The sequence below is a fragment of the Zonotrichia albicollis genome, chromosome 16 (genome assembly GCF_047830755.1).
Source record: "Zonotrichia albicollis isolate bZonAlb1 chromosome 16, bZonAlb1.hap1, whole genome shotgun sequence".
NCBI lineage: Eukaryota > Metazoa > Chordata > Aves > Passeriformes > Passerellidae > Zonotrichia > Zonotrichia albicollis.
This window is the reverse complement of record NC_133834.1, coordinates 16,132,530-16,156,754: the sequence shown is the minus strand read 5'-3', so window position 1 is coordinate 16,156,754 and position 24,225 is coordinate 16,132,530. Positions and strand designations below refer to the sequence as shown.

The 24,225-nt window shown below is 42.7% G+C and overlaps 2 protein-coding genes across 4 annotated transcripts in view; one reads left to right on the top strand and one right to left on the bottom strand.

Moving 5' to 3' along the window:
- Window positions 1-15,918, bottom strand: part of TMEM204 (transmembrane protein 204) — a 28,308-nt gene extending 12,390 nt beyond the window's left edge. The window contains exons 1-3 of the mRNA XM_026797005.2: window positions 15,773-15,918; window positions 14,423-15,447; window positions 1,439-1,594 (exon numbers count right to left, since the gene is read on the bottom strand). Coding sequence (XP_026652806.1) covers window positions 1,439-1,594; window positions 14,423-14,702 — 436 coding nt within the window. The 5' untranslated portion in view covers window positions 14,703-15,447; window positions 15,773-15,918. The remainder of the gene's footprint in view (window positions 1-1,438; window positions 1,595-14,422; window positions 15,448-15,772) is intronic.
- Window positions 1-24,225, top strand: part of IFT140 (intraflagellar transport 140) — an 84,067-nt gene that overhangs the window by 52,830 nt on the left and 7,012 nt on the right. For all 3 annotated transcript variants that reach the window (XM_005493167.4, XM_014271395.3, XM_074552836.1), the window contains one exon: window positions 22,233-22,410. In XM_005493167.4, the coding sequence (XP_005493224.3) occupies window positions 22,233-22,410 (178 nt within the window). The remainder of the gene's footprint in view (window positions 1-22,232; window positions 22,411-24,225) is intronic.

Below are 24,225 nucleotides of genomic sequence, written 5' to 3'. Positions count from 1 at the left end.
TCCAGCACAGGAAAAAAAAAAAGGCAAAAAAAAGAGCTCAGTCTAAAATTAGCAGCCATGGTAGAAGAAAGACCCATGGCTGTCCCCTGTGCTGTTTGTCAATGAAACAACACATCCAAACAGGGCCAGAATGCATTTCCGCTCTAGAAAAACAGATCAAGTTTGGAGAGTATGGGAGAGTACAGCAGGCATCACGCTGAAAGTCAGGGAGAACTATCCAGAAGGTATCCACAGTTACACAGACACAAAGGGGCTGTAGGGAGGGCTTTTGTGGCAAGGTTTATATCTGTCTTTTGGAAGCACTGTGTCGTGCTTGAGGCACTTGCTGCACCTGGAAGATGGATCAGGTGCTTTGAAGGTTACAGAACCTCTGCAATCTCCTCCTCCCATCTGGATTTCAGGTTCCTCATCCTTAGTATACCTAAAAAAAAACCTAACTATTTTATTGCCATGAGACTGTGCTTAAATCACCTAGGCCAGATTCTGATCTTGTCTTTTTGAAAACCGGAGGTCTCTGTAGTTTTATGCCATTCTTAATACTTTGAGTTGTTAAAGTCAAAATTAAAACTTTAAATAAAGTGGTGTTGCTTCATTATAACCCTACATTCTTTACATTAAGAATATATATATTGTGTGTGTGTGTGTATATATATATATATATAAACATTGTATTTTTAATCTGATCTTGTAATCAGCTTGATTGTTACTCCATTAATGATAAGTTTCCTGCATGGATATCGTCTAGGAGTGGATTCTTACTGTAGCGAATGCTGAAGTTACTTACTTTATGTAACAATGAAAGGTGTTATTGCAGAATGTTTACACTTTGTTGCCACTGCTATCAAAATGGAATTGTGATAAACCCATTTCCTCTTTTCCTCATGCAGTTCTGTATACAGTCCATGAGAACTGCTGTGGGAATTTTATTTATAGCAGTTCAGTGGTATGAATTGACTTTGGCTTTCTTTGCTGGATTGCAGATGTATGTTTGTCAAAATCCAGCTGGTGGTCATTGAGTAAAATTCAGTTAGCTAAAATAAAATAATCATGTTTCAACAAGGCTTCAAAAATTTGCTCAGACCTTCCGCTCTGCCTTCTTGAGTTCCTTGAGTATATTTTGCCCTCCTAAATTGTGGGATTACTGTGTATCCAGTTTGTCTCTTATGTTTGCCTTCCTGGTTTCATAGGAAATAATAAAGGCTTAGGGGTTTTTTGGTTGCCAGAAGCTCATTATGATACATCCCAGTTAAAAGCTTCTGTTCAGGTACTGCAGAATCTCATGGGGAGAGCTTGTTGGAGACAATGAACTTGCTTTTAGATATAAGCCTTTTTGTTATTCTTTGTCACTTAAAAGATTTATAAAGTAAAAGAAACACTTTTCCACCTGGGTTTAGGAGAGACTGAGCTCTTTTCCATCAGTAGTGAGAAGTGGACTTACTGGCAAGTTGGAACACAGCAGCAATGGCCTCCTCCCACCACTGGGTATCCTGGGAGATGATGGGGAGCTCCATCAGCCCCAGCACGAAGAGGAGCTGGCCGGCAGTCAGAGCCACCGTGGCAATGAGGTTGCAGGCGCGCATCATGTCAAACTGCACTAGGAAAACAGAGGCAGCAGAAAGTTACAATAATATAAAATCAGGAAAAAGAAAATCCTGACTATATATAGCAGAAGTGTAAAGTTTGTCAGTCCACAGAAAACAATTCTTAGACAGCAGTCCCTTCTCCCAGCAGTCCCTTGTTGTAACTGCCTTTCTTGTGGTCTGATTAAGAAAGGATTTTCTTCAGGATATGTATTGATGCCTTCCTTTAGTTGCACAGCATCCCATAAGTATTGCTTCAGTGCATGGAACCAGCAGCTAATTTCCCAAACTGGCCCACTGGTGGTGCTGGAATTCTCTTCACTGAAGATTCTACCTAATTCATAGCCAGAGTTGTTTGGGGCAGGATTGATGTTTGTTTTTTGTGTGACACAGAGTGAAACAGAACCATAAATAGTTTTTCAAGATCCTAAAATAATAATCATTGCTAAAACACACCGATAACACCCTGAATTTCTTTTTCCCCTAGTCCCTCTGTATTGTCCTAAAAAACATCCTGTGGATTTTAATGCTTGGGTCTTACTGGTTTACAGAAGCATTGTAGAGAGGATTCTTAATTTTTACTTTTTAAATAATTTATTAGTCTTTGGGATACACTGCAAAGATCCTTGTATTTCCATCTGTGTAATCAGGGAGATGGTTGAAATGAAGATATCAAGGCTTGGCAGTTCTGAATGAGGTGTTAAGGCATAATCTGCATGTACAGGTAAAAAGCTATTTTTAAAATAGGGTGTGTGAGTGTGTGTGTTTAAATATATATAAATTTCATATATATCCAACAGTGAAGGTCTACTATTGACCACCTGGCTAGGACAATGATAGTGATGAATTATAGTACAAGGAATTAAGAGATATCTCTAGATCAGCTCCCCTGGGCCTTAAGAGTGATTTTAAGTTTCCAGACATCAACTGGGAATATCATACAACAGACACAAAGAGATTCACAAAGTTTCTGAAGCATGTTGAAGGTAACCTCGGGTGCAGGGACTGAAGGACCAACTCCAAAAGGTGCCCTGTGAGATGTGCAATTTGTAAAGAGAGACTTGTGGGCAAAGTGGTGGCCTCTTAATAGTGCAGGGACCAGCACTTCTAAAGCATAGGGAATCATGCAAGCAGGAGAGAAGGAGGGTCTGGCTGAGCAGGGATCTTCTTGAGCTGAAAAGGAAAGTGTGTAGGCCAGAGTCTGTACTGAACACCATGACAGGGAAGATGACAAACTCAAAATAAAAACGACGTTGAATGATGGCAGTATGCCCAGGGCCTGGTGACCAGAATGATGAAAGGCCTCGAGGGTAAGACACGCAAGGAGTGGCTGAGATAATTTGGCCAGTTCAGCCAGGAGAAGAGAAGGCTGAAGAGTGACCCTGTTGTATTCTGCACCTTCCTCATTGTGGCGAGGTGCTGGTCTCTGTTGTCTGGTGCCAGGACCTGAGGGAGTGGCTGGAGCTGTGTCAGGGCAGAGTTATGTTGGTTATTAGGAAAAGGTTCGTCCCCCAGAGGGTGGTTGGGCAGTGGAATAAGCTCCCCAGGGGAGTGGTCATGGCTCCAAGGCTGCCAGAGTTGTGGTTTGTGTAGGATGCTCTTAGTGATCTAGTGTTTAAGGTAGTCCTGTAAGCAACAGGGAGCTGAACGCAATGATCCTTGTAGGTCCCTTCCAACCTGAGATAATCTGTGATTCTCTATTAAAGAACAAATGCAGCAATTATTACAGACACAGACATCCACAGTCTTGGCTAGAAACCTGATTAAAATGTGTCTCCCAGCTGGCTGCTCAATGGCTTATATCAACTGCAAAGCTGGATACTTTTAGTCAGACTTTTTTCCTGCTTTTCCTGTTAACCTGATGGATGCCCTGTTTTTATCCTTTTCCTTCTTCTCTAGCATAAGGTGGGAGTTACAAATATCATTGTTCCACATTGCTTGCTAATGTGTCATTGCTATTGTGAAATAGATGTTGCACTATGTGTAAGTTGGCATATACTAGAGAAAGACTAGTTGGCATATACTAGAAAGACTCTGGAGCAGATTTTTTAGGGAGTGCTTTAAGTTTGGTGGATGCACTGACCATCAGAAATTCGTTCCTGATCTTCCAGGGAGACTGCTAGGAAATGCAGAAAACAAACCTTGATATAAACAAGAGTAAATTTAATTGTGTTAATCATGACGTCTGACCTACTTTTGTGTTTACCCTTTCTTTTCCCCTCACAGGCTGTCTTCAGCTTCCCGTGTATGATTTAATTAAAATGTAATAAAATACAGTATTGCATTGTATCTGAGGAGTTAGTTAAGAACCACAGTCCATTAAACTTTTTCCATTGAATAAAATGTTAAGATGGTAACATACTAAGTATTTTTGGCTTCTCCTAGTGAGTTAATTTCTGATCAGTTACTCAGAAAATTTGTTCAAAGATTTTGTGTTTAACTTCTCAAGTTGCCCTTTTAGCATTGGCAGCATTTCCATCTCTTGCCATTTTGAATGCTAGCAGATCATGAAACGCATTGGATGGATAACAGAATCACAGTCAGATGAGCTTTTTAAACACCAGTAAACTTTGAACATTCAGAGTGATGTTTTTCCACTCAAATGGACTTCTATAATGCTTTGAGCACCAGTGCTTGCTGAAGAGATAGTAATGACTTTCAAAGGAGAAGTACCCAAAGTAAGAGCAGGTTTGCAACCATTATTAGTACTTTCATTTGGTGACAGAACTATCTGTAGCATCAAATTAAAAAATTGTTGCCATAATGGATTCTCTTGCCTTGCTTGTATATAGTATGCAGGACCTCAAAAAAAAAAAAAAAAAAAGCCTCTGTGTATAAATAACCTTTAAAAGTCTGAAGGTTATGCCAGAAATACATACTGGCCCCTGACAGAAATTAACACCAAATTTTTGCTTTTGCTCCTGTTTGTGACTTTTTTAACACTTAACTTAAAAAGTATTACAGACTTAAAGCTTTGCCACAGGTGATGTTATATCATGCATACTAAAAATAGTACGTTTCTGACTCTGAGTCAGTTGAACTTCAGATCAACTCAGTTGTATCTTTACAAAATAGTTATTTGATTATTGTCCTCTCCTGCAGCTGGAAGTGCATTGAATGGGTAACATGATCTTTGCTGCTGTTTGCAAGAACTCCACACTTAGGAATGTTTCTTGGCCCAATACACTACCACTATTCAGAGACATGTGGAAATGCAGTGGGTATTTTGTGTAGCTGCTCCTGTTAACCAGAAAGAAGGTTGCACATGGTCCATGGAACTGCAGCAGGCTGATGATTTGTAGAATAAGAAGGACATAGCTGGTATGATTTCATTAAATGTGAAGAAAATTGTGTTTATAGAATAAAGTATTACAACCTGAGTACCTTCCCATCTCTCATATGAGAGATGTTGGTTTATTCTAACAGGTTTAATGTATGATCTGTCATCTTTTGGTTTTGTTGTAGAATTGCAATTATTCCTCTTAGGGGAAAAAAGCAAACTTAGGGCTCATTTTCAGGCTAAACAATTCTATGATTCTGAGATGATCAAGTCAAGCTGTGCCCTCAGCACTGCCAAGGCCCCCCCCAATCATATCCCCAGGTGCCACATCCACATATTTGTTAAATCCCTCCAGGGATGGGGACTCCACCCCTACCTTGGGCAGACCATCAATGATATATAACTCTTATAATAATGCATAAAGTCCATTCTTCTTGCAGTAGAGCTTGTTAATTGTATTCAGCCTGAAAATGTGAGGTGACTGTGCTTCCTTACTCACCATTGTGACTTTGCATGCTGTCAGCTCAGCACATTGTAATTGTATTTTGTATGTATACAACCCTAAGCTGAGCCTCTGCACCAGCATCTCTGCCCTCTTTTTAGTGATGACAGCCAATGGACAGTGTAGATCAGGAAAGGGAACTGAGTGTGCAATGTTTAAGTATTTCTTCAGAGCTCAGCCCAATGCCATTGAAGAGGGAAACTTTGTTGAGGAAGGCCAGGCCACAAAGCTGTTTTCCTGCTTGAATAATTGCTCAAACCAGGAATAAATATTTATAGTATCTTATAAAACTGGCTACAATATAGTTTTTGTAAAAGCTGTGAAATTTAGTATTTACCTTTGTGCTCTTTTACTCTATTATAAATTATATGTACAGCAAAAATGCCTCAATAGCCAGCTTTAGTCTATTTTGATGAGTTTTCTATAGGTTTAATAATTTGTACAAATTTAGGATAAGCTATTCAACTATTTCAGCTTCATTTATAGTAGCCATGATTCCACTGTAACTTTTTGTGGCCACTCCAGACTTCATTAACTTTTGTGTTTTGTTTGTTAATGACAGTTTGTAAAACCAGATGGTCATAGTGGGTTTAGTGTCTGCACAGTTACTGGTGGCATTTGTGTTAACCCCTCACTTCTAGAATCTATTGCCTAGGACTGTCATGACATAGTATTTTAGATATTCTTCTCTTTTTTTTTTTGTCAAACTCATTATTGTTAATGTCAGTCATCTCTTGAAATTTAACTGTGATGGAGTTCTCTGTGGCCAGAGGTGGATGTTTCCTGCAGCTAGAGGTCAATAATTCCAACAGAATAGACCTAGACACTGCAGGAAGTGCTCATTCCTTTGTGTGTGCATCTGACAGGTGAAAGAGGGAGGACAAGCCCTCCATCCATACCTTTTCACTTCCCTTAAGATGCAGCTTGGCTGTTGAGAGCTGGAAAGGATTGGAGCTGAATGGCTCCAAAAACTCTGCTCTAAGTATCTATTGTTCAGCAGCATGCAGTGCTAGTCTCTGCCTTTTTCCTCCTTGAAGCCCACTGTGGGCCCCATTTTCTCAGGGAAGCAGTTCATTCCTGGTCAGGGCATCCAGCTGAGACCCTTGTCCAGCCAAGGGAATTGGCTTAATGAATTCTGCCTTCTTTAAAACAGGGATCAATCAAGAGTCAAACCCCAAACTCTAAGGATGAGACCAAGTCAGATTCCTTGTTGTTTTGCTCACTTCCTAAACCATCTCTATCCATCTGGATTAGAGATGTTAATTTGATTTTCTTATTTACAAGCAGCAATTTTGTTGTTTTTATCCATGACAGCCCCAGAACTGTTGGTGCTATGTTCCAGGATAGATCTGGATAGGACTGGTTGCAGAAGTAGGTTAGTCATACTGGAGAGTAATTTGCAATGTTTTGGGATGATGAGGAAGAGTGATCTCACTGGAAGATCACATTATGTTAATTGCTTAAAATGCAAGCATTTCTTTCCCTTTTCTGTCTGCATTGAGGGAAAAAAAAAGTTAAGTGGGAATTCAAGCATTTTAAGAAAAATGGCTCCAGATATTTTCATAGTAATCTAAAACTCCCCCTGGGAAAGACCCTCTTGATAAACAAAAATTTTAGTGCAAACTTTAATCCAGCTTCTGTGAGGAAATTATTAAGTATCCAGCCCTGGGAAGAAGCTAATGACCACACATTTATTCAGTGCATGGGGACAGTGAGGATTCCCAAGCATCTCTGTATGGCTTCACAATCTCCTGATGGCCTCTGAGATGCAGAGGCTGACTGGGAGTGTGCTGTTATCCCTGTCCACTGGGGGACACTAAATCTGGTGCATCTCAAAAATGGTACTTAAATTCTGAAATTGCTCCTAAACTCTTAACAATGCAGGATGGGTTATGCTCAGCTGAGGGATGGTGCCACCTTAGCTTGCTGTGAAGCTGATTGCATCTATGATCACATCCATTCTTTAAATCTCCTGAGGGATATTGCTTCTTAGTTTTGCAATGAATGGAATTCAGAAAAAATATTCTATTGGTGCTGTTTCCAATGGTTCTTGGATTTATTTATTAATTACTTGGTGAATTATTGAGGACACATTCTCACATGTACTTGTTTGTCCTTTTAAGTGCTTCATGTTCATACATTACTTTATTCTGGAAAAGAGAATAAATGGTTGTGTTTCTGGAAAGAGATTTCTAATTGATTATAGATTAAACTGGTAATGCTCTTTACACTTCAGTTGCTTCATTACTTTTCTTAGAACCCTTTTTCCATTTCTTGTTACTGTGTTAGACTTCATCTTCTTTTATCTTCTGATAAAAATCTAACTAGATAAGTAATTAGGTTTTATCTAATATAATGAGAGATTCTAACTGAGCATGCCATTTTCCTCTTAGAATTTGATGTTTTGCTGAGCTGTTATCCTGAGATAAATAATGCATCATATTTTTCAGCCTTTTGGAGTAATTTTTAAAATCCACATTATAGGGACTTCAGAAATGCAAACCAAGTACCAAGATTAGGAAAAGCCAGAATAGTGTGCTTTAACTAAAATGGATGAAAGGCAACAGTCAGACAGAGCAAAGCTTCTGTCTTGCTGACTCTTACTTATGGTCTTGCTGTTCAATAACCCGAGTTCTAACCTGGAGAGCTGGATTCAGTATTAATAAATAATTTTAGAAGAAATCTTTAAAATTAAAAACCCCCCAACACTTCAGTCAGACTTCTGGCAATGAATCATGTGTTTCTTTTGTTTTGGATGTCGGCAAAGGTGAGATGTGCTGAACAGTCACTGCAGCTGCCATGGAAATCAGGTGAAGCTGTGCCTTGGACACCAAGAGCACTTTCTTAGTACAACTGCACTTCATTTTACCACACAGGCATAGGAGCTCAGCATTGACTGTTAAAACAGTTCTGAGATAATAGGGACAATAAATAGAACCACTGTAATTATCAGCATCATGCTGTGCCTCCCAAACCTGTGCTGTATTTATGAAGCCTTTGACATTTAATTTCATCTGTCAATTTAAACATGTGGTATTTATATTGCTAAGCTCTTTGAGTATGAATTAGGAAATTTATGGAAAAACTTAAAAAGTACTTGTGAAACAAACTAAGCCAAATGTTGGCAGTATCTCAGTGCACCTTTGCATGACTGTGTCACTGAGACCATGGGAAGGTTTAAAGAGATGCTTATGTGATGCAAGTGTATATTGATGGTCATAATAGTCACTTTTTTTTTTTAAAGTGAAACAGTTCTGGATTTCTTTTTTGCCTCGGGATTCCACATGATTCTGTTGTTTGTAGGTCTTACTGCCTTTGTCCTGAAAAAGGAGGTCTTGCCTGCTCTTCTTAAAAAAATCTTTGCAAGTAGCCATAGAGCTTTCAGCAGCAGGAACCTCAGTACATTCTGTTGCTGGATGAATATCTTAAAAATTATGAATGTGTGGATATTTCAAAAATTCTTTTGTTTTTTACACCTCCTGGAAAACTTTCTGAAGCATGCAATTTATGCTCTTTTTTTGCTTAAAAAATAGTAATTTAAGGAAGAGTTAAGGAAAAGGAATGAAGCAGGGAAAGCCCAATCTGGTTTTGCACAATTACAGTAATGTTCTGATGTGACAAACTGGTGGAATCTTCCAAGCCTTTAGGTATTTTAGAACTTAACCATTCAGCTCATCTAAGTGTGAAACTTCAGATTTGAATATTTATTTTGAAAGGCAGACAGATCTTGTTGGGGAGAGTGTGGTTGGGGGGTGTTTTTTATAACAGCTTCACTTGTTACTTTTGAAGACATGGCTCCATTAACTGTTTTCAATATTAGCAAGTGCTTATGGTTAAGCGATGGGCCCTTGCAAGCCCAGCATTGAGAGCCTTCAATACAGCAATCAGTTTTAACAGGCACAGCTATTTCTGATGAGATATGAGTTGTCAAGATATCATGATTTGCTTCTTTATAAATCTCAGCAGGGTATTCTGATAAATGCATTCATCTGTAATTTTCAAAAGCTCCAGAGCCATTTTCACTCATAATGCTTTAATTGATTTCAAAGTCTTGATGGCAAGAGTAACCAAGCTCCAATTGCTCTGACAATATTTCTGTGCAACACTTGTGGATGTACTGCATTGAAACATGTATTAGGTTCATTTTCATGTCCCAAATCCCAAGGAGTTTTGCACTTTTCCAAAATGAGTACACAAAATTGCACCCTGACATTAAAATGAGCATTCACTCTAAATTGAGAAGCAGTGTCTCTCAGGATTCATCTCTACTGGCCTCCATCATTAAATTAGTAGTGTCACTTATTTAAATGTTGCTCATATTTCAGATATTAGGATGGGAAATCACAAATCCTGAGCTGCCAGCTGCCCATGCTGCCTCATCTCTGTGTCTATCATGCTATGTATATAATGTGTATAATTAGGTTTGGGGCTTTTTTTAATCTGATGGTAGTTCCTGTGTTCTCCAGATGCACTCGGCCTCCGTTCTGGGTTTCTATGTATGGATATATATATGTGTGTAGACAAGTAACATGTTTACAGCACACTTTGCTGCTTGACTCAGCCTAGCTTCCAGCCAGCCAAATTTCAGAGAAATTGGAAATTTTGGAGACATTGGAACTTCATGTAAATGCAGTGGACATGGGCATTAAGTTGAATGGCTGCCTCTGTATCAAACCTCAGCTCCTCATTCCCACTCTGAGCAGCATCCTGCCCCAGCCAGCAAACGTCCCCGTGTCCAGGTGTGTGCAAACCATCACCTGCCCAGGCTGGAGAGGTGTTTACCTGACCTACTGTGGCAGTGATGTGGCTGCTCCTGATGCTGTGCCTCTCCCTGGCATCAGTTATACTCCTTGGTAGAACTGCAATTCCCACAAGCACTCCAGCTCTGAGCATCAGAAGTTGAAACACACATCCTGCTGTTGCAATTTTCCTTATGTCTCTTGCAGCCCTGAAGGACCCAGTGAGATTTTCTATCTTTTAAACCCCTCCCTATTCCTGAATTTCTACATTGTTCCTAATGTTCTTTAGACAAGGAGGGACAAAGTGGGACCTTGGCTGATGAATAAATCATCTCGCTGTGCCCATCCAGAGATAGCCTCAGAGCACAGCAGAACTTAAGGGTATATTTGACCTCTACAGTGTGGTTAAAAATATCTAAGATGATTTCAAGCAATCTCGTGTGTTCATGCAGTATTCCTGGCATGGTACTTGGCCAGGACCTAGGTGGCTTTGAGAAGGACTGGCTCTGAGAGGCATCAGTGCTGCTGCAGTCGCCACTGCGTGTTGTCGCCACTCAGGGCAGCTCACGTGTCACCCTGTGGGGCCACATCTCTGGGTGTGCTGCCCTTGCTCACACGTGGCGTGGGCACAAAGCTCAGTGTTGATCACTCGTGACCTGCTGTCTTACTCCAGCTCTTATTGAGGCCATGAGGCTGTGACCTCTGGGCTTTTTTGAAGCATAGAAAGATGCAGGCACGAGCAAAATCCTCCAGAATTTTTTAACAGCTCTGAAACTGCAGCTCCATAATCTTTGTCAAATGTCTTTGACTACAGTCAGGTGACAGGAGAGTTAGGCTGCCTGGCCAGGATTCCTAAAAGTGTTTGCAGAGGGGCTATACAACCTGAGTTCTCAGTGAAGCGCTGAAGTTTGTATCATTCAGTGGTTTGTCCAGGCTATAAAAGCTTATATGTATGCCCTCACAGCTGGGCTGATTCTCAGCATAGGTGAAGGTTTCAGATCTGAGAGTTTATTACCACTAAAAAAGGAGCAATCTCAGCCCTCCTTACACTTTTATCACTTAGTGTTAGCAGCAGCACTTGTTGGACTCTGATACCACTGCTTAATCCAACGGAAAATATCCACCAAAAAACCCTATCCCACCCCATGTCCAAAACTTCCACCCTAACCTGGGGATTCTTTTTGCTGCCAGTAATCTGAACCATCACAGAAGCTGTTCAGCATCACAGGGCGTTGAAAGAGAGGTGCAGGGCTGCACAGCAAGAGGGAGAAAGAGAAAGGTAGATAAAGAAAAGTGAAAGGAAGGGCCTGGGATCTCCACTTCCAGGAGCAGTGAGGTCTGAAGGACAGACTTGGAGTGCTTTCCCATGGAATCATTTCCCATGCTTCTGATGCTGTGCCTTGCAGAAGTAGTTCACATTGCCATGTTTCATTTCCCTGTATTTTTAATATAATTTACTCCTGCCCCTGGCTTTCTTTTTGGGTTTTTTTGACATTTCTAGGAAGAAATCCTTCCCTATGAGGCTGGTGAAGCCCTGGCACAGGTTACCCAGAGAAGCTGTGGCTGCCTCTGGATCCCTGGAAGTGTTCAAGGCCAGGTTGGATGGAGCTTGGAGCAACCTGGGCTAGTGGAAGGTGTCCCTGCCCAGGGCAGGGGTTGGTATACAATGGACTTGAAGGTTCTTTCCAACCCAATCCATTCCATGATTCTTTGATTTCAATGGGAAAAAACAGCAGGCAGAGAAAGTCAGTGAAAAGCAGGTTCTAAGAATGTATTTCTCTTTGCCAGGGAGGAAGCCAGCTCATAGTAGTGTCTCTAGTTGGCTGTTAGATACATAATGCATGTACAGGAGTCTTAAGCATATGGACAAGCAAATTCCCAAAGAGTTTACAGTTTTTCTGTTGAACTGTGAGATAAATAGCTTGCTTCTCAAAGATGTATGTCTGTATGAGTATATAAATACATTGTTTCACAGAAGCCAGATTGTGGCCTCTTTTGCACTGCTATTACCAGAACAGCTTTTCTGTATCGTTCCACAAATGGCATCCAAAATACTTTGTGGTATTTTCTTCCTTCATATAGTTCTTTTTAGATCAATGCATGTATATGCATACACACATACCCCTGCATGTCTGTGATTTATCTACAAGTGACAGATGAGGATTGCCAAAGGTATTGCTAAAATAATGTGTGATTTCTGATTAGAGAAATTCTTTAGGATGACAAATCCATGGATGCAAGATCAGGCTCATACCAACCATGTGTACATCCATGGAAACAAAATTGTCATAAAAATAAATGCCACAGTCGTGTTTCCTTCTGGGTTTGTCATGACAGCTGCAGAGGAGGGATTTTCCTTTAAATGCTTTATCAAGATTCAGAACTGGCCTTTGCTTACTCTTTGCTTCCAGATTAAATAGGGAACGGATGCTTTACCCCTACACAGATCAAGTCCCTGGGCTTGAAAAGCCTCCTTTAAATTAGAATTTTAACAGTGATTGTCAGATCATTCTTCTGAGCATTTGACCATGCTATAATTATTACTTGGAAATTTCCAAATTTTCTGTCACATTATCCTGCAGATACACATCAGAAAATGCTGCCCAGATGGTTCTGCCATGCAGCTAATATCTCTCCTTGTTAGGTACCACACACTGCCTGGCCTGCACACAGCAAGAAATACAAGCTTGTGTGTTGAAAATGCTGCAGGAGCCAAATTCACTCTGCAGGAGCTCATTCCAGTGCTGAGTACAAAACATGTACTTTTACTATTTGTGAATGTTACACATGTTATTCAGGTTAGACTATGGCTTATCAGTATTAACTGGGGAAGTGATTCCAGAGATGAAGCTGCAAAAACACATCAAGGAACATCTCCCACAGTCTAATCCTTTTTATTGCCATTTATTTTTATTAAAAGTTCTTTCAGTTAGAAGTATTGAAAGGGTAAGGACTTTAAAACATTTGAGAAATTTTCTGGGTTTGATTTATGCAGCTCAGTATTAGCAAATGTTCAAAAATGTTTCTGTATAATTTTATTGGAAAATATAATCTATAATGGGTCCACATTAAAGCATTTTTAAAAGAAATTCCTCTAATATTTCTTTGGTTTCTCTCCAGAGAGATCTAAGAAACTCCAAGGACCAGTTTCTCTTTCTCCACATTTCAAACCATGAAAAAAATCTGGTTTGAAATAATGTATGTTACAGATGCTGTAACATACCATCCCTCGGAGGTACCAGAGCTGGTTTTGAGCATCCTTGAAATCTTGGAAGAATCCTGTAGTCTGTTGGGGCATGGACTTTCTGACCATTTGTTCTGTTAAATTCCATGCCCTGAAGGGTGCAGTGGAAGCACAGATTCCCCTTGGAATGGCTGCTCACAGCCCAGCTGCTGGGAGTGGAGGGGGTTTAGGGGAGAAACCTCTTGGCACCAGGGTGGTTGTGGTCCCAGCCATGGTGTCTGCAGGTATTTTGGACAGTCTTTAAGGTCCCTTTCTACCCAAGCCTTTCTGTGATCCTGTTCCAGCACAGTTCTGCTCTGGGAGAGCAGGGTTGCACCATTAATGCTATGAATGTTTTAGGTAAGGTTTATTATTTATTAATTAGTTCTGTAATTTTCATGTCATCCAGTAATTTTCCCCAGCTCGGTGTAAGCTATTTGCATTCTTCAGATCCCCCAATCTGTGAAAGTGCAAAATGAAAACTACACCATGGGTAATGATTTTTGTAGTCACCAAGTTGTATATTAATTGTATTTTTTCACCAAGAAACATAGTTATACATTTTAAGACCTTTCTCAATTTTACATGTTTTTACCACAACTATTTCTGATGTTTCTGCTCCTGACATTTCCAACAAAAGCTAACAGAACATGTAGTTCATTGCAATACCTTTTTGGGTTTGGGTTTGTGGGTTTTTTTTTTTAGTTTTAGGGTATTCAGAGCAACTGTGGTTGCTGTTGTATTGAGGAGGAAGGGATATCTTATGACAGGAACCCAGGAGAGAGAAGTGAGCCCAAGATGTCTCTGAACTTTGGGCTTACACTTCCTGGATAATTTTTAAAAAGCAGATCAATTCCTGAGCTATATAAACCAGGCAGCACCATGCAGATGACTGGTTTTGAGGGAGAATGAGGAGTTTAGTTCACTGGTGGACATCATACTCCTTATTTTCTGAAATTAATTTATTTGGGAATGGATGTGAAGAGATGTTTAGACTAAGACAGACAGCATGATTTCAGGGTTAGGCCATTGAACTCCTGGGGACCTAGATGCACTCTATCAATTGTGTCTGCAGAGAAGATAAGAGGCTGCACTTACGTTTGACAGTGCTGCGTGACTCCTGGAAGCCAGCTGACTCTGAACCCCAGCCCAGGGCTTCACACTCCTGCTCCTCTCCTTGGCCATGCCTGGCACTGGTGCTTGCAGCCCCTCTGCTCCGCTCTGCCAGCCAGCACATCCTCCAGAGCCCCACACTGCGCTTGCGCCCGTCCTCCAGCGTTTGGTACACCCAGTTGGGGGTGAAGGCAGCCGCGTTGTTAAGGATGAGTGAGACCAGAGCTACCAACACAGCTGTGGCTACCAGTTTCTGGACAGTCATATCTGACTGTCAGCTTGCTGCCAGACTCTAATTGCAGACAACACGAGGTCCCAGTCAGCTGCAGCACATTGAAATCGGGCTGGGAACAGGCGGCTGCGCTGGGTGTTACAGGGTGCTAGAGGACATCACCGTTCATTCTTGAAGTCAATTCCTGAGGGATTTCTGACCGAGGAAATGAGAATTTTGTGAGGTAGATAGGAGAATTCCATAAAATAAAAACACAAAGAAGCTTTGTTGTCCTTCCCAGCGTTGACTTATCCGCCTTCTTGCACTTTGATAAGTAATGCCAGTCTTGTGGTGAACTGGATGATAGGGAGGTCCATTCCGTGTTGGATGGAGTGAATCCAGACAGAATCCAGTCTCAGAGCAGGAGAGCCTGAGCTGAGGTGGGGCAGAGGTGGGACAGGATGCTCCCTGTAGCCTGCCGAGCGCTGGGTCCTCCAAGCCAACCAGTGCTGCTCCAAAAGCCTAGGTTTGGGTGCAAACTTCAGAATATCCCGCAAACGGTGACAGATATCATCCTCGCTAAGCCAAGCCAGAGGGGAATGCGGTCACCCCAAAGGTGATCTACAAATCTGGAGTATCTCGAGGAGGTTGCTCTGCCCTGTTCCTCTCCGAAGAGCCGAGCTGTGAGTGCCGGGACGAGAACAGCCACTGCGGTGAGGAAAAGGCCCCCCCCACCTCCCCACCAAGAGGAAATGGCTGTTTTTGTGGCTCGTTTTGGTGAGCCTCAGGGCGTAGTCGACTGCAAAAAAAAAAAAAAAAAAAAAAAAAAAAAAAAGAGCCACTGCCACGGCAGTCAAACATTAACAGGATGCGTTTCCTGAAAGGAAAAAACTATGGAGACTTCTAAAGTTGTTCCTCCTCCCCTCGGAGGGCCCCCTCCCCGCCTCACGCCTACTCCCTCCCCTCGCCGCTGCCCCCAGCGGGGCTGCCGGGAGCTGCAGCGCCTCGGGGAGCTTGGGGAGCACAGCAGAGCTCCTCGGGAAAAGGAGAGAAGGAAATCCCAGGTTCAGCCCTCGGGCCATCAGCTCTGTGGAAGCGGATCGAGGAGAGGGATTTTGAAATACCTTTTACTAGAAGCAAAACATGATTGGGGTTCGCTGCTGCACAGCGCGACGGAAGCTCTGCGGGGCTGCGCTGATGTCCGCGTCCTCTCTGCACCCTAGGAGGGACCGTGGCAGATAAATAATTATAAAATCTCGAGACTCTCAACCCGGTAACAACCCAATCTAGGGGTGTCTGCAAAGGCAGAGGGCAAGTGTTGGGGCGTGAGTGGGGTTGAGAGTCAGCGCATGGCGAGCCCAAGGCCCGGCGTGCTGGGCGCCGTGAGGGCTTCGCAGAGCCTCGAGGGAGGCTGCCGGCCCCGCTCGGCGCCCAGGCCGTGCAGGCCCTGCTGCCGTGTGGGATCGCCCAGCTCACAGCCCGCTACGGACTGCACTGCCACAGGGCGGGTGCTTCTCTGATAAACCCGTTAGCGAGAGTTCTGTGGGTATTCCAAACTGTTCTTGAACTTGGATGTTTCCAGAGCGGTCTTGCCCAGACTGGCGCTCCATACGGCTCTTTGCTGTTCCCATCGGCTGCCTCAGCAGCACCGGGAGGAGGACGGAGATTCTGGTGGGCACTGCCCTGCAGCCGGGTGGTACTGCCTGGGGTTGTGCCGCTCCTGAGCTGAGCCTGGCACAGTGTTCAGGCTGCACAAACTCCGCACGAGTGTAGCATTGCCTCGTACACACTGCACTGAAGGCACCGCATCCGCTCAGCTCTGAGACCTGGCACGGACCTGCCTTGCCGGGCACCGCCACACCTGAGGGGCTGGCACAGGATTTCACATCAGTAATCAGTACATTAGATTACAAACTGATTTAATTTTATAGTGGCTCCATCTTACCAAGACAAGAGGCTTTGCCCCTAACCAACTGATCTGCCCTGACCCAATACACAGAAAGAAACTGGTCTGAAATTTTTTGCAAGGCAACATTTTCTTTTCAAGACTTGTTGGTGAGAGAAGGGGGGGGAAATTCCAATAAAGCTGATATGCTCCTATAAATAGTTTTCAGGTACTGAAGTTGAATGTACTAACCTGGCTATGAACTCAGCCCTCCTCTGTGTGCTCTGATAGTTTTTAATCTTTTAAACAAATTAAATACTTTGAGCATCTTCATCCCTTGAGAGCACTGTAGCATCTTTGGTTTCTCTTTTTCCCTGTGATTGATCATGTTTCTGTACATTTCTGGTTTTAGAACTTCCAGTATAAGCACACCAGTGTTCGCCATTCTTCAAATAAATTTCCTACCAGCAATGACTGTTTTTGCATATTTTAAACCCCTTGGATTACTTGTTATTCTTATTCTGTGTTTATTTTGAGCCAGGCATTCAGCAGCAAGGCAGATGATGTTTACATGCAGATAATGCCAGGAGAGATTTACCTTTAGGGAGATGTCACACACCTGCTTCTGCCTCCCCCCATTTGATTTTTGTGATTTCATGACGTCCGAGTATGTATTTTCAGGGGGGGTCCAAGCTTCCTTCTCATGTAACAATAAAAACAATAGCAATTATATTTTACAAAGGCTGAACAAATCAGTCTAGTCATAGAATCATAAAGGTTGGAAAAGATCAAGTCCAACCACAAACCCATACCCCCAAATGCTACATCCACACAGCTTTTAAATCATTCCAGGCATGGTGGCTCCACCACTGCCCTGGGCAGCTGTGCCAGTGCCCAACTACTCTTTCCATGAAGAAATATTCCCTAAAATCCAATTTAAATAGTATGGGAATCCTGATCCTTAATAAAAAACTGCCTTAGTGAATGCTTCATTGCTGGCAAACAGGCAGCAGGATGTGCATTTTGCAGCACTCACAGCATTCTGAGGGGCACAGGGGTTTGTGTCATACAACCCACATGGAGCAATTCTTGGTGTTGGTTTGATGAGGGTAAGCTTGGAACAAAGCTGTGTATTCAGTGGGATATTATAGATCCATTCTGTGAAGCTGCTTTATCAAAATTATATGTTTCATCCAGGGAAGAGTTTTTAGGAGTAGCCTCATCAGCTTTCAGTGTTTGTATCATACATGAAAAATGCCTGACTTTTCTTAGAGTAGCTCATATAATATCATTAACACTATCAAGAGTCTCATTGAACTGTTACAACTTTTCATGTATTACTTGAGTTTCTTGTTGTCTTTTAGCCCCATGGAAGGTTATAACCAGGATCCCATAAAGGCATTTTATTTTAAAAGCATCAAACCTAATTTAGCTACATCAGCTAAAACCTCATTTTCTCAAGACCTTAGAGTTTTCCAGTCTAGTGGAAGACATCCCTGCCCATGGCAGGGGTTTGGAAAAAGATGGTTTTTAATGTCCCTTCCTATCCACACTATTCTGTGGTTCTGTGATGATCTAGAATATAACATTATAGGATGCAATAATAATTTGTTATATATAATGTGTATGTTATAGGGTCCAGTTCAACAAAGTGAGACCCAAATTGAAAAGAGATTTTTTTTTTTTATCCTGATCAATGTTCATATTCCAAATATAGCCCATTAAATAGAGGGAGAAAAGGTTTTTCAGTGAGATGCTTCAGACATAAAAATCCCCAGCCCTTCTAAATAATATTCCATTTTTTCTTTAAACTTCAGTGCTTTAGGCAATGAAAAATATATGGGAACAGAGGGTGAGGACTGTGGATGCTATAAACACAGTTCCACAGAAAAACAGATGTGAGAGGTCAGATACAAAGCAAGGAAACTTTCATCAAATATGTGGTAAGGTTTGTGTCCACTCCTAAGAGGCATCAGCGTTTGCTTCCCCAGTGCCTGGTGCTGTGGATGCTGCCTGGAGCCGGGAGCCCAGGCTGCAGCAGCGCCTCCCTCCCTGCTGGGAGCCTGGGGCTGCCTCCATGGCTCTGCTCCCACTGCTGCTGTGCCTGGGCTTCATTACATTTCTAGCTTCAGCTGATCAAGTACAGATGTGAGAGGCTTTCCAGGGGGGTGAAAAGAGGAGGAGAGGAAGAACTGGAAATTCCTGGAGTCACAGTTGGGGGCAGGGAAAAATTTTACTTGGCATTTTTATATGGACAGCAGGGCCAGGCCTGGAAAGTAGAGTTTCTGCCTTTTAGGGATGCATGGAGAGATTCAGCTTTCTTCCTACACTGGCAGCTGTTGGGAGATAAACTGTGGTTTTCCCTGGGATTCAAGTGAACCTGTTCTGCACCTCCTGTTTTTTGTTCCTTCACCAGACCCACATCCATCTGCCCACATTTCTGAGGGGCAGCAAAGCTTGCCCTGGTGCTGGAGGTGTGTGCCTGCCAGGGAGGTTGTGCATCTCGTGGCTGAGGTTGGTGTTTGTGAAATGAAGAGAGAAATGGAAGTGGATTGTGGGTGCTGCCAGGATCCCCTCCCCTTTCCTCTCCATGTACCTCATCTGAGCACTGTCCCTCTTGTGAAGGATGTGTCTACTGGAAAGAACCAATGTCTGCTGCAGGTCCATGGGGACCATGGCTGCTGTTCTTGCCTGTGAGCTGCTAAGCAAACCGAGTGGGGTGTGGGAACTGCTCTGGGCAGAGCAAGGCTGGATTCCTTCACTCCTTCAGGTGTTTTGGCAGAGTGGAAGCTGGAGAAGGAATGCTCAGAGGGAGTCAGTGGTCTCACCTGCCGTGGGTTCTTGTGCTGTTGAGCTGCTCTGATCATGTCTCTCAGAATCTTAGAATCATGGAATGGTTTGAGTTGAAAAAGACCTTAATGACCATCCAGCACCAACCCTCTGCCATGGGCAGGGACACCTTTCTTTGCTGTCCCTCTCATCTCTTGCTGTGGTCTCTGTGCTGGGTGAGTCCATGCAAGATGTGCTCTGCTGTGAACAGTCCCAAATTCAGTGTCTTTGGTGCAGTTTGAGCCTGGTGTGCTTACCCCTGCCCAGTCAGGGTGGGAGAAGGCAGTGTCTGCTGGAATAAAACCAACTGCAGAGCACATTGACTGCAGATGTTTCTCCCTCTGTTGCTGCCAGCAGCATATCCTTGGCTCAAGACTCTCAGGTTCATTTTGCAAATGGTTTGGAGTATAGGAGAAAGAGGGGGGGATGGCAGAACTCGAGCTCCTCAGGGCAGAGGTACCTGGGTGCCTGTGTGGCCCACAGGCAGGTGTGTGGGGCAAGAGCTCCCAAAGAGGAGTCCTAGGGACAGGAGCTCCTGCTGAATTTTGACATTGGCAGGAGATGTTGCCATCCAGGAAAGCATAAAACAGCTGAGAGATGATAAGCAACATCTCCTAAATCCTGCTGTGACTCTCTGCACGCTGTTATCTTCTAACTTTGTACTTTAAAATACACTGTGTAGTCTGTTTCCTCTCAAAAGTTTCCACTCCCAGTACTCTAAATAAGAATCTCATCCGCTTGCCTATTTGAGCCCATGAACTCTCATCTTCCTGCATGGAGGGAGTTGAGAGCTGTCAGAGCTCTGAAAAAGAAAGACTTTGATTTCCTTTCAGAAAGTCACCGTTAGTCAGCTTGACAAAGCATTGTGTCAATGTTGTTTAAAGGTGTTTTTCCGACTTTTCCCAATTCCAGATAGAGATAGTGTCTGGAATAAAAGAGAAAACTGTTCCAACTTTTCAGAAATTAGGAATGTTACATCTGATGACACAAGGCAGCATTTTTGTATTGAGTGGTATTGGGTTCTGTCAGGCTCTTCCAGGTCTGAAATGACCATGCTTTATTTCAATATTCCTTTTGGCTCCTTGGCTGGGGAGCTTGGACATGTGGGAGAAGAGCATGAGGAGGCCATGCTTGACTAGCACTCAGTTGTAAGAAAGGTGGCACTCAGATATGCATTTTTGCCTTTCTAAACCAGAAACACTTTTGATCTTTCTGAAATTTGTCCCTGATTTAACATTTTCATTCCTTTTTTATTTTTTCCATACCGTTTGTCTCAGTGAAGTCTGTACTACTTATATTGATTAATACCCAAAACCTTCAAATGAGTTGCACTGCAAGTAAAAGATGCTCTAATTCTTAACTAAATTATGCAAAGAATTTTTCCTGTGCCTTTTCTTAGTGTATGAGCACGTCATGGCTCACCTGTTCCACTGCTTCCCAGTTAGTCACTTTCTCCTGTGTATGCAGGGCTTTCTCACAGCCACTGGAAACAGAAAAACATTTTAATCATAGGAAAACTGGAAGGGAATTTGTTGGCAGGTCATAAAGTGTCATTCTATTCTATTACTTTCTTCTTTTATCCTTGCTTTTAGAATTTAGATCTTTACTTTGTGCTGTGTTGGTGCCTGAGAACTGCACAGAAATGTACCACTGCTGAGGGTGACATTGAAAAAACCCTTATTTTGAATGCTCATGGTTTTTATTAGTCAAACATACTGCATGAAATTTTGAAGAGTCTCAAAAGTGAACAGAATCTGTGAAAATATTTGCTTGTCCCACTCTGTGATGGTCAATTCTGTTGTGCTCCTTCTGCTAAGCAATTCTGCCAACCATTCCAGCTGGGAACATGGTCCTCAGCCCATCCTGCTTTACCTGAGCAGGGGACTTTGCAGTGTTAACTCCAAGCTCATAGCCCTGAGTTCTTGTCTGAGCATTATAAAGCTTTTCTTTTTGTCTGTTTTATGCAAGTTTTAAATTAGAACATGGTTGTTAGGTAATTTTTCTACACATCATTCCCTATAACTGGGTACACTCCCAGTAGTTGTTCGGTATTTAAACTACTCCAGACTGCAACAGGAGATTTCCAGTGTAGGTTAAAACGTTTTTGTAATTTAAATTTTGATTTCTGAACATCAGTGTGGGAGTTGTGACTGTCTATAGGTTGCAGCTACAGCAGGATGGGCACATGATGTATGTTTATATACATGCAAACATGGACTGGTTTGGGTTGGAAGAGACCTTAAAGACCATCTAGTTCTACCCACCCCTGCTTTGGGCAGGGATGCCCACTATTCCCAGGTTGCTCCAAGTCCCATCCAATCTGGCCTTGAACACCTCCAGGGATGGGGCAGCCACAGCTGCTCTGGGCAACCTGTGCCAGGGCCTGCCCACCCTCATAGGAAAGAATTTCTTCCAATCTGAATCACCCCTTTTGCAATTTAAAGCCATTCCCCTTTGTCCTGTCCCTCCAGGCCCTCATCCCAGCTCCCTCTCCAGCTCTCCTGGAGCTCCTTCAGGCACTGGAAGACGCTCTTAAGTTCTCCTCAGAGCCTTCTCTTCTCCAGGCTGAGCATCCCCAACTCTCTCAGCCTGTCTCCAGAGCAGACGTGTAATTGCTGTTGTTTAGACATTGGTGTAAATCTAAGTCCACAATATTTCCTTAAAGTTGGGGTCATTTAGCTCAAGAAGTGACCTTTGTGTGTGAGCCTGCTTCTGTTCCTCTTTGATCTTGACACAGCTGGAGTCTCTGTTACAGTCACCCCATTCCCAAGGTACTGATGGTTTCCCCTTTCACACTCTCCCTCCTCACACCTCACTTGCTTTCCAGGTGACACAATACCAGCTCTCCTTTTCTCTCCTGTTTCCTGCAGTGAGGCTGTCTGGGAGAACATGGCTCGCATGTGTGTGAAGACTCAGAGGCTCGATGTTGCCAAAGTTTGCCTGGGGCACATGGGCCATGCCAGAGGAGCCAAGGCGCTGCGGGAGGCTGAGCAAGAGCCAGAGCAGAAGGCCAGGGTGGCTGTGCTGGCCATCCAGCTGGGCATGCTGGTAAATCCCACAGCCAAGCTGTGAATGGTTTCTATCAGACTCTGAAAAATCACTCCGTGAAAGAAACTGCTGACTAAAGCAAACATATTTTACAGATTGTTTTATGTGTGAAACATTTAACAAAAATCTGCTTTCTTGGGGCATAAGCCTCTTCCAAGCTAGGTTTCACTGGATTTAAAAAAGGCTGTATTTTATTATAGTTAAAATGTTTCAACAAACATGTTTTAAGCTCTGATATGGAGCTCTGATATTTAACTTCTGGTATGGAACGCAAGTTCCAATTTGAACTTATTTGTTTCTAGAGTGAAAGGCTAGAGCTGTATGGTGTCACAGAGTGAGGGCTGACCTGAGGTTGTTGAAGGAGTTTAGGGAAAATAGACTTTTCCTGTAGGGCTGGAGAGCTCTGGTCAGTCACATTCATGTCCCAGGGATGCCCAGTCACCCAGATTTCTATCCTGACTTCTCCCACCATGTGAGCAGGAACTTGGCTGGATCCAGCTCAGACAGAGGACAAGATCTGGCGGTTCCACCATCTGGAGCCCAACCTGGCAGCAGATACACCCCAAAGTGGACCTTGTGTCTCATGTCTGTCTTCATTCCCCTTGACTGCCAATAGAACTGAGATCTAAGCTGAATTTGAGACCAGCATTGTCATATGGATTGAAAATTGACTGGTGTTGGTTAGAGAGGAATTAGTATTCGACTAATTTAATACCTTTAGCAACGATCCATAAGAAAGCCAGAAATTTTTCATTTGGGAACCGTAAGAGATCCAGACATATGATCTGTTAGAGGGAAAAACTGGAAAAGAATTTATGAAATAACCCACAGTCTATAGGAAATACTGAATTAGATTAAAAAAAGCAAGGTGCTATGACAGCAAAAATCAGTTTGGGGCCATGTTTGAGGAGATGCCAAATCCTGGGGCCTGGATTTGGTAACTCCTATCTGTGTATTCAGGGCAGCTACAGCTGGAATGATGACCTCCAGCCTTTAAGTATCTCATTACAGAAAAAATAGTTGATGAACTGGAAAAGCTTCAGACAAAACCAATGCAAATTTCTCAGCTCTTAGAAAGATTTCACAGAAAAGGAAGTCTTGAAAATGGTCAAATAATTAAAATTTGGCTTGAAAAGGTATTTAGTAATCTATAGTTACTTGATGAGTATGAGAGAGAGAAAGAGACAGAGAGTAACTATTCTGAGTTAAAGGTAAGGAAAAAAGGAAAATTTAAACTAAATGTTTGTAAAGGCTTCCTGGCAGAGAAAACTATGAGGCTGAAAAGTGTCAGCACTGCTTCTCTTGGATATTTAGATCTGTTTGGAAAGGTGGAAGGGAACTGCAGCAAAACAAATACAGTTCTACTGCCTTTTCCCATCTTGTACAGAGTCTTAGGGCAGGCATCTTCCTTTTCCACTTTCTGTGCTTTTTAAAATTTGAAACAATAAGAGACAAAAAGCATTTTTCTGTCTTGGACAGATAATCTTAATTTACTAAATATAGTGTTCAGCTGGACAGCAGTTGGGTGGAGCAGGAAAGTGCTCCTTCCACAGGAGTTAGAACCTCTCAGAGAATAAAAATAATAGTTCCAAATTTGCCCGCCCTTGCGTCAGCACCGGCAAAACCCTCCTGTTCTAATTCTGCAATAAATTACCAACATTTATTCCCAGGAATGGAGCTCAGTTGTCCACAAACAGTATTGCTACCTCTGAGATCTGCTGGGAGGCCACAGGGGTTCCCTGGCTTGCAACACCTTAATTCTCAAACCCTGAGTGCCAGGATCCTCTCCTGAGCCCTACTCCTGGGTGGGCAGCA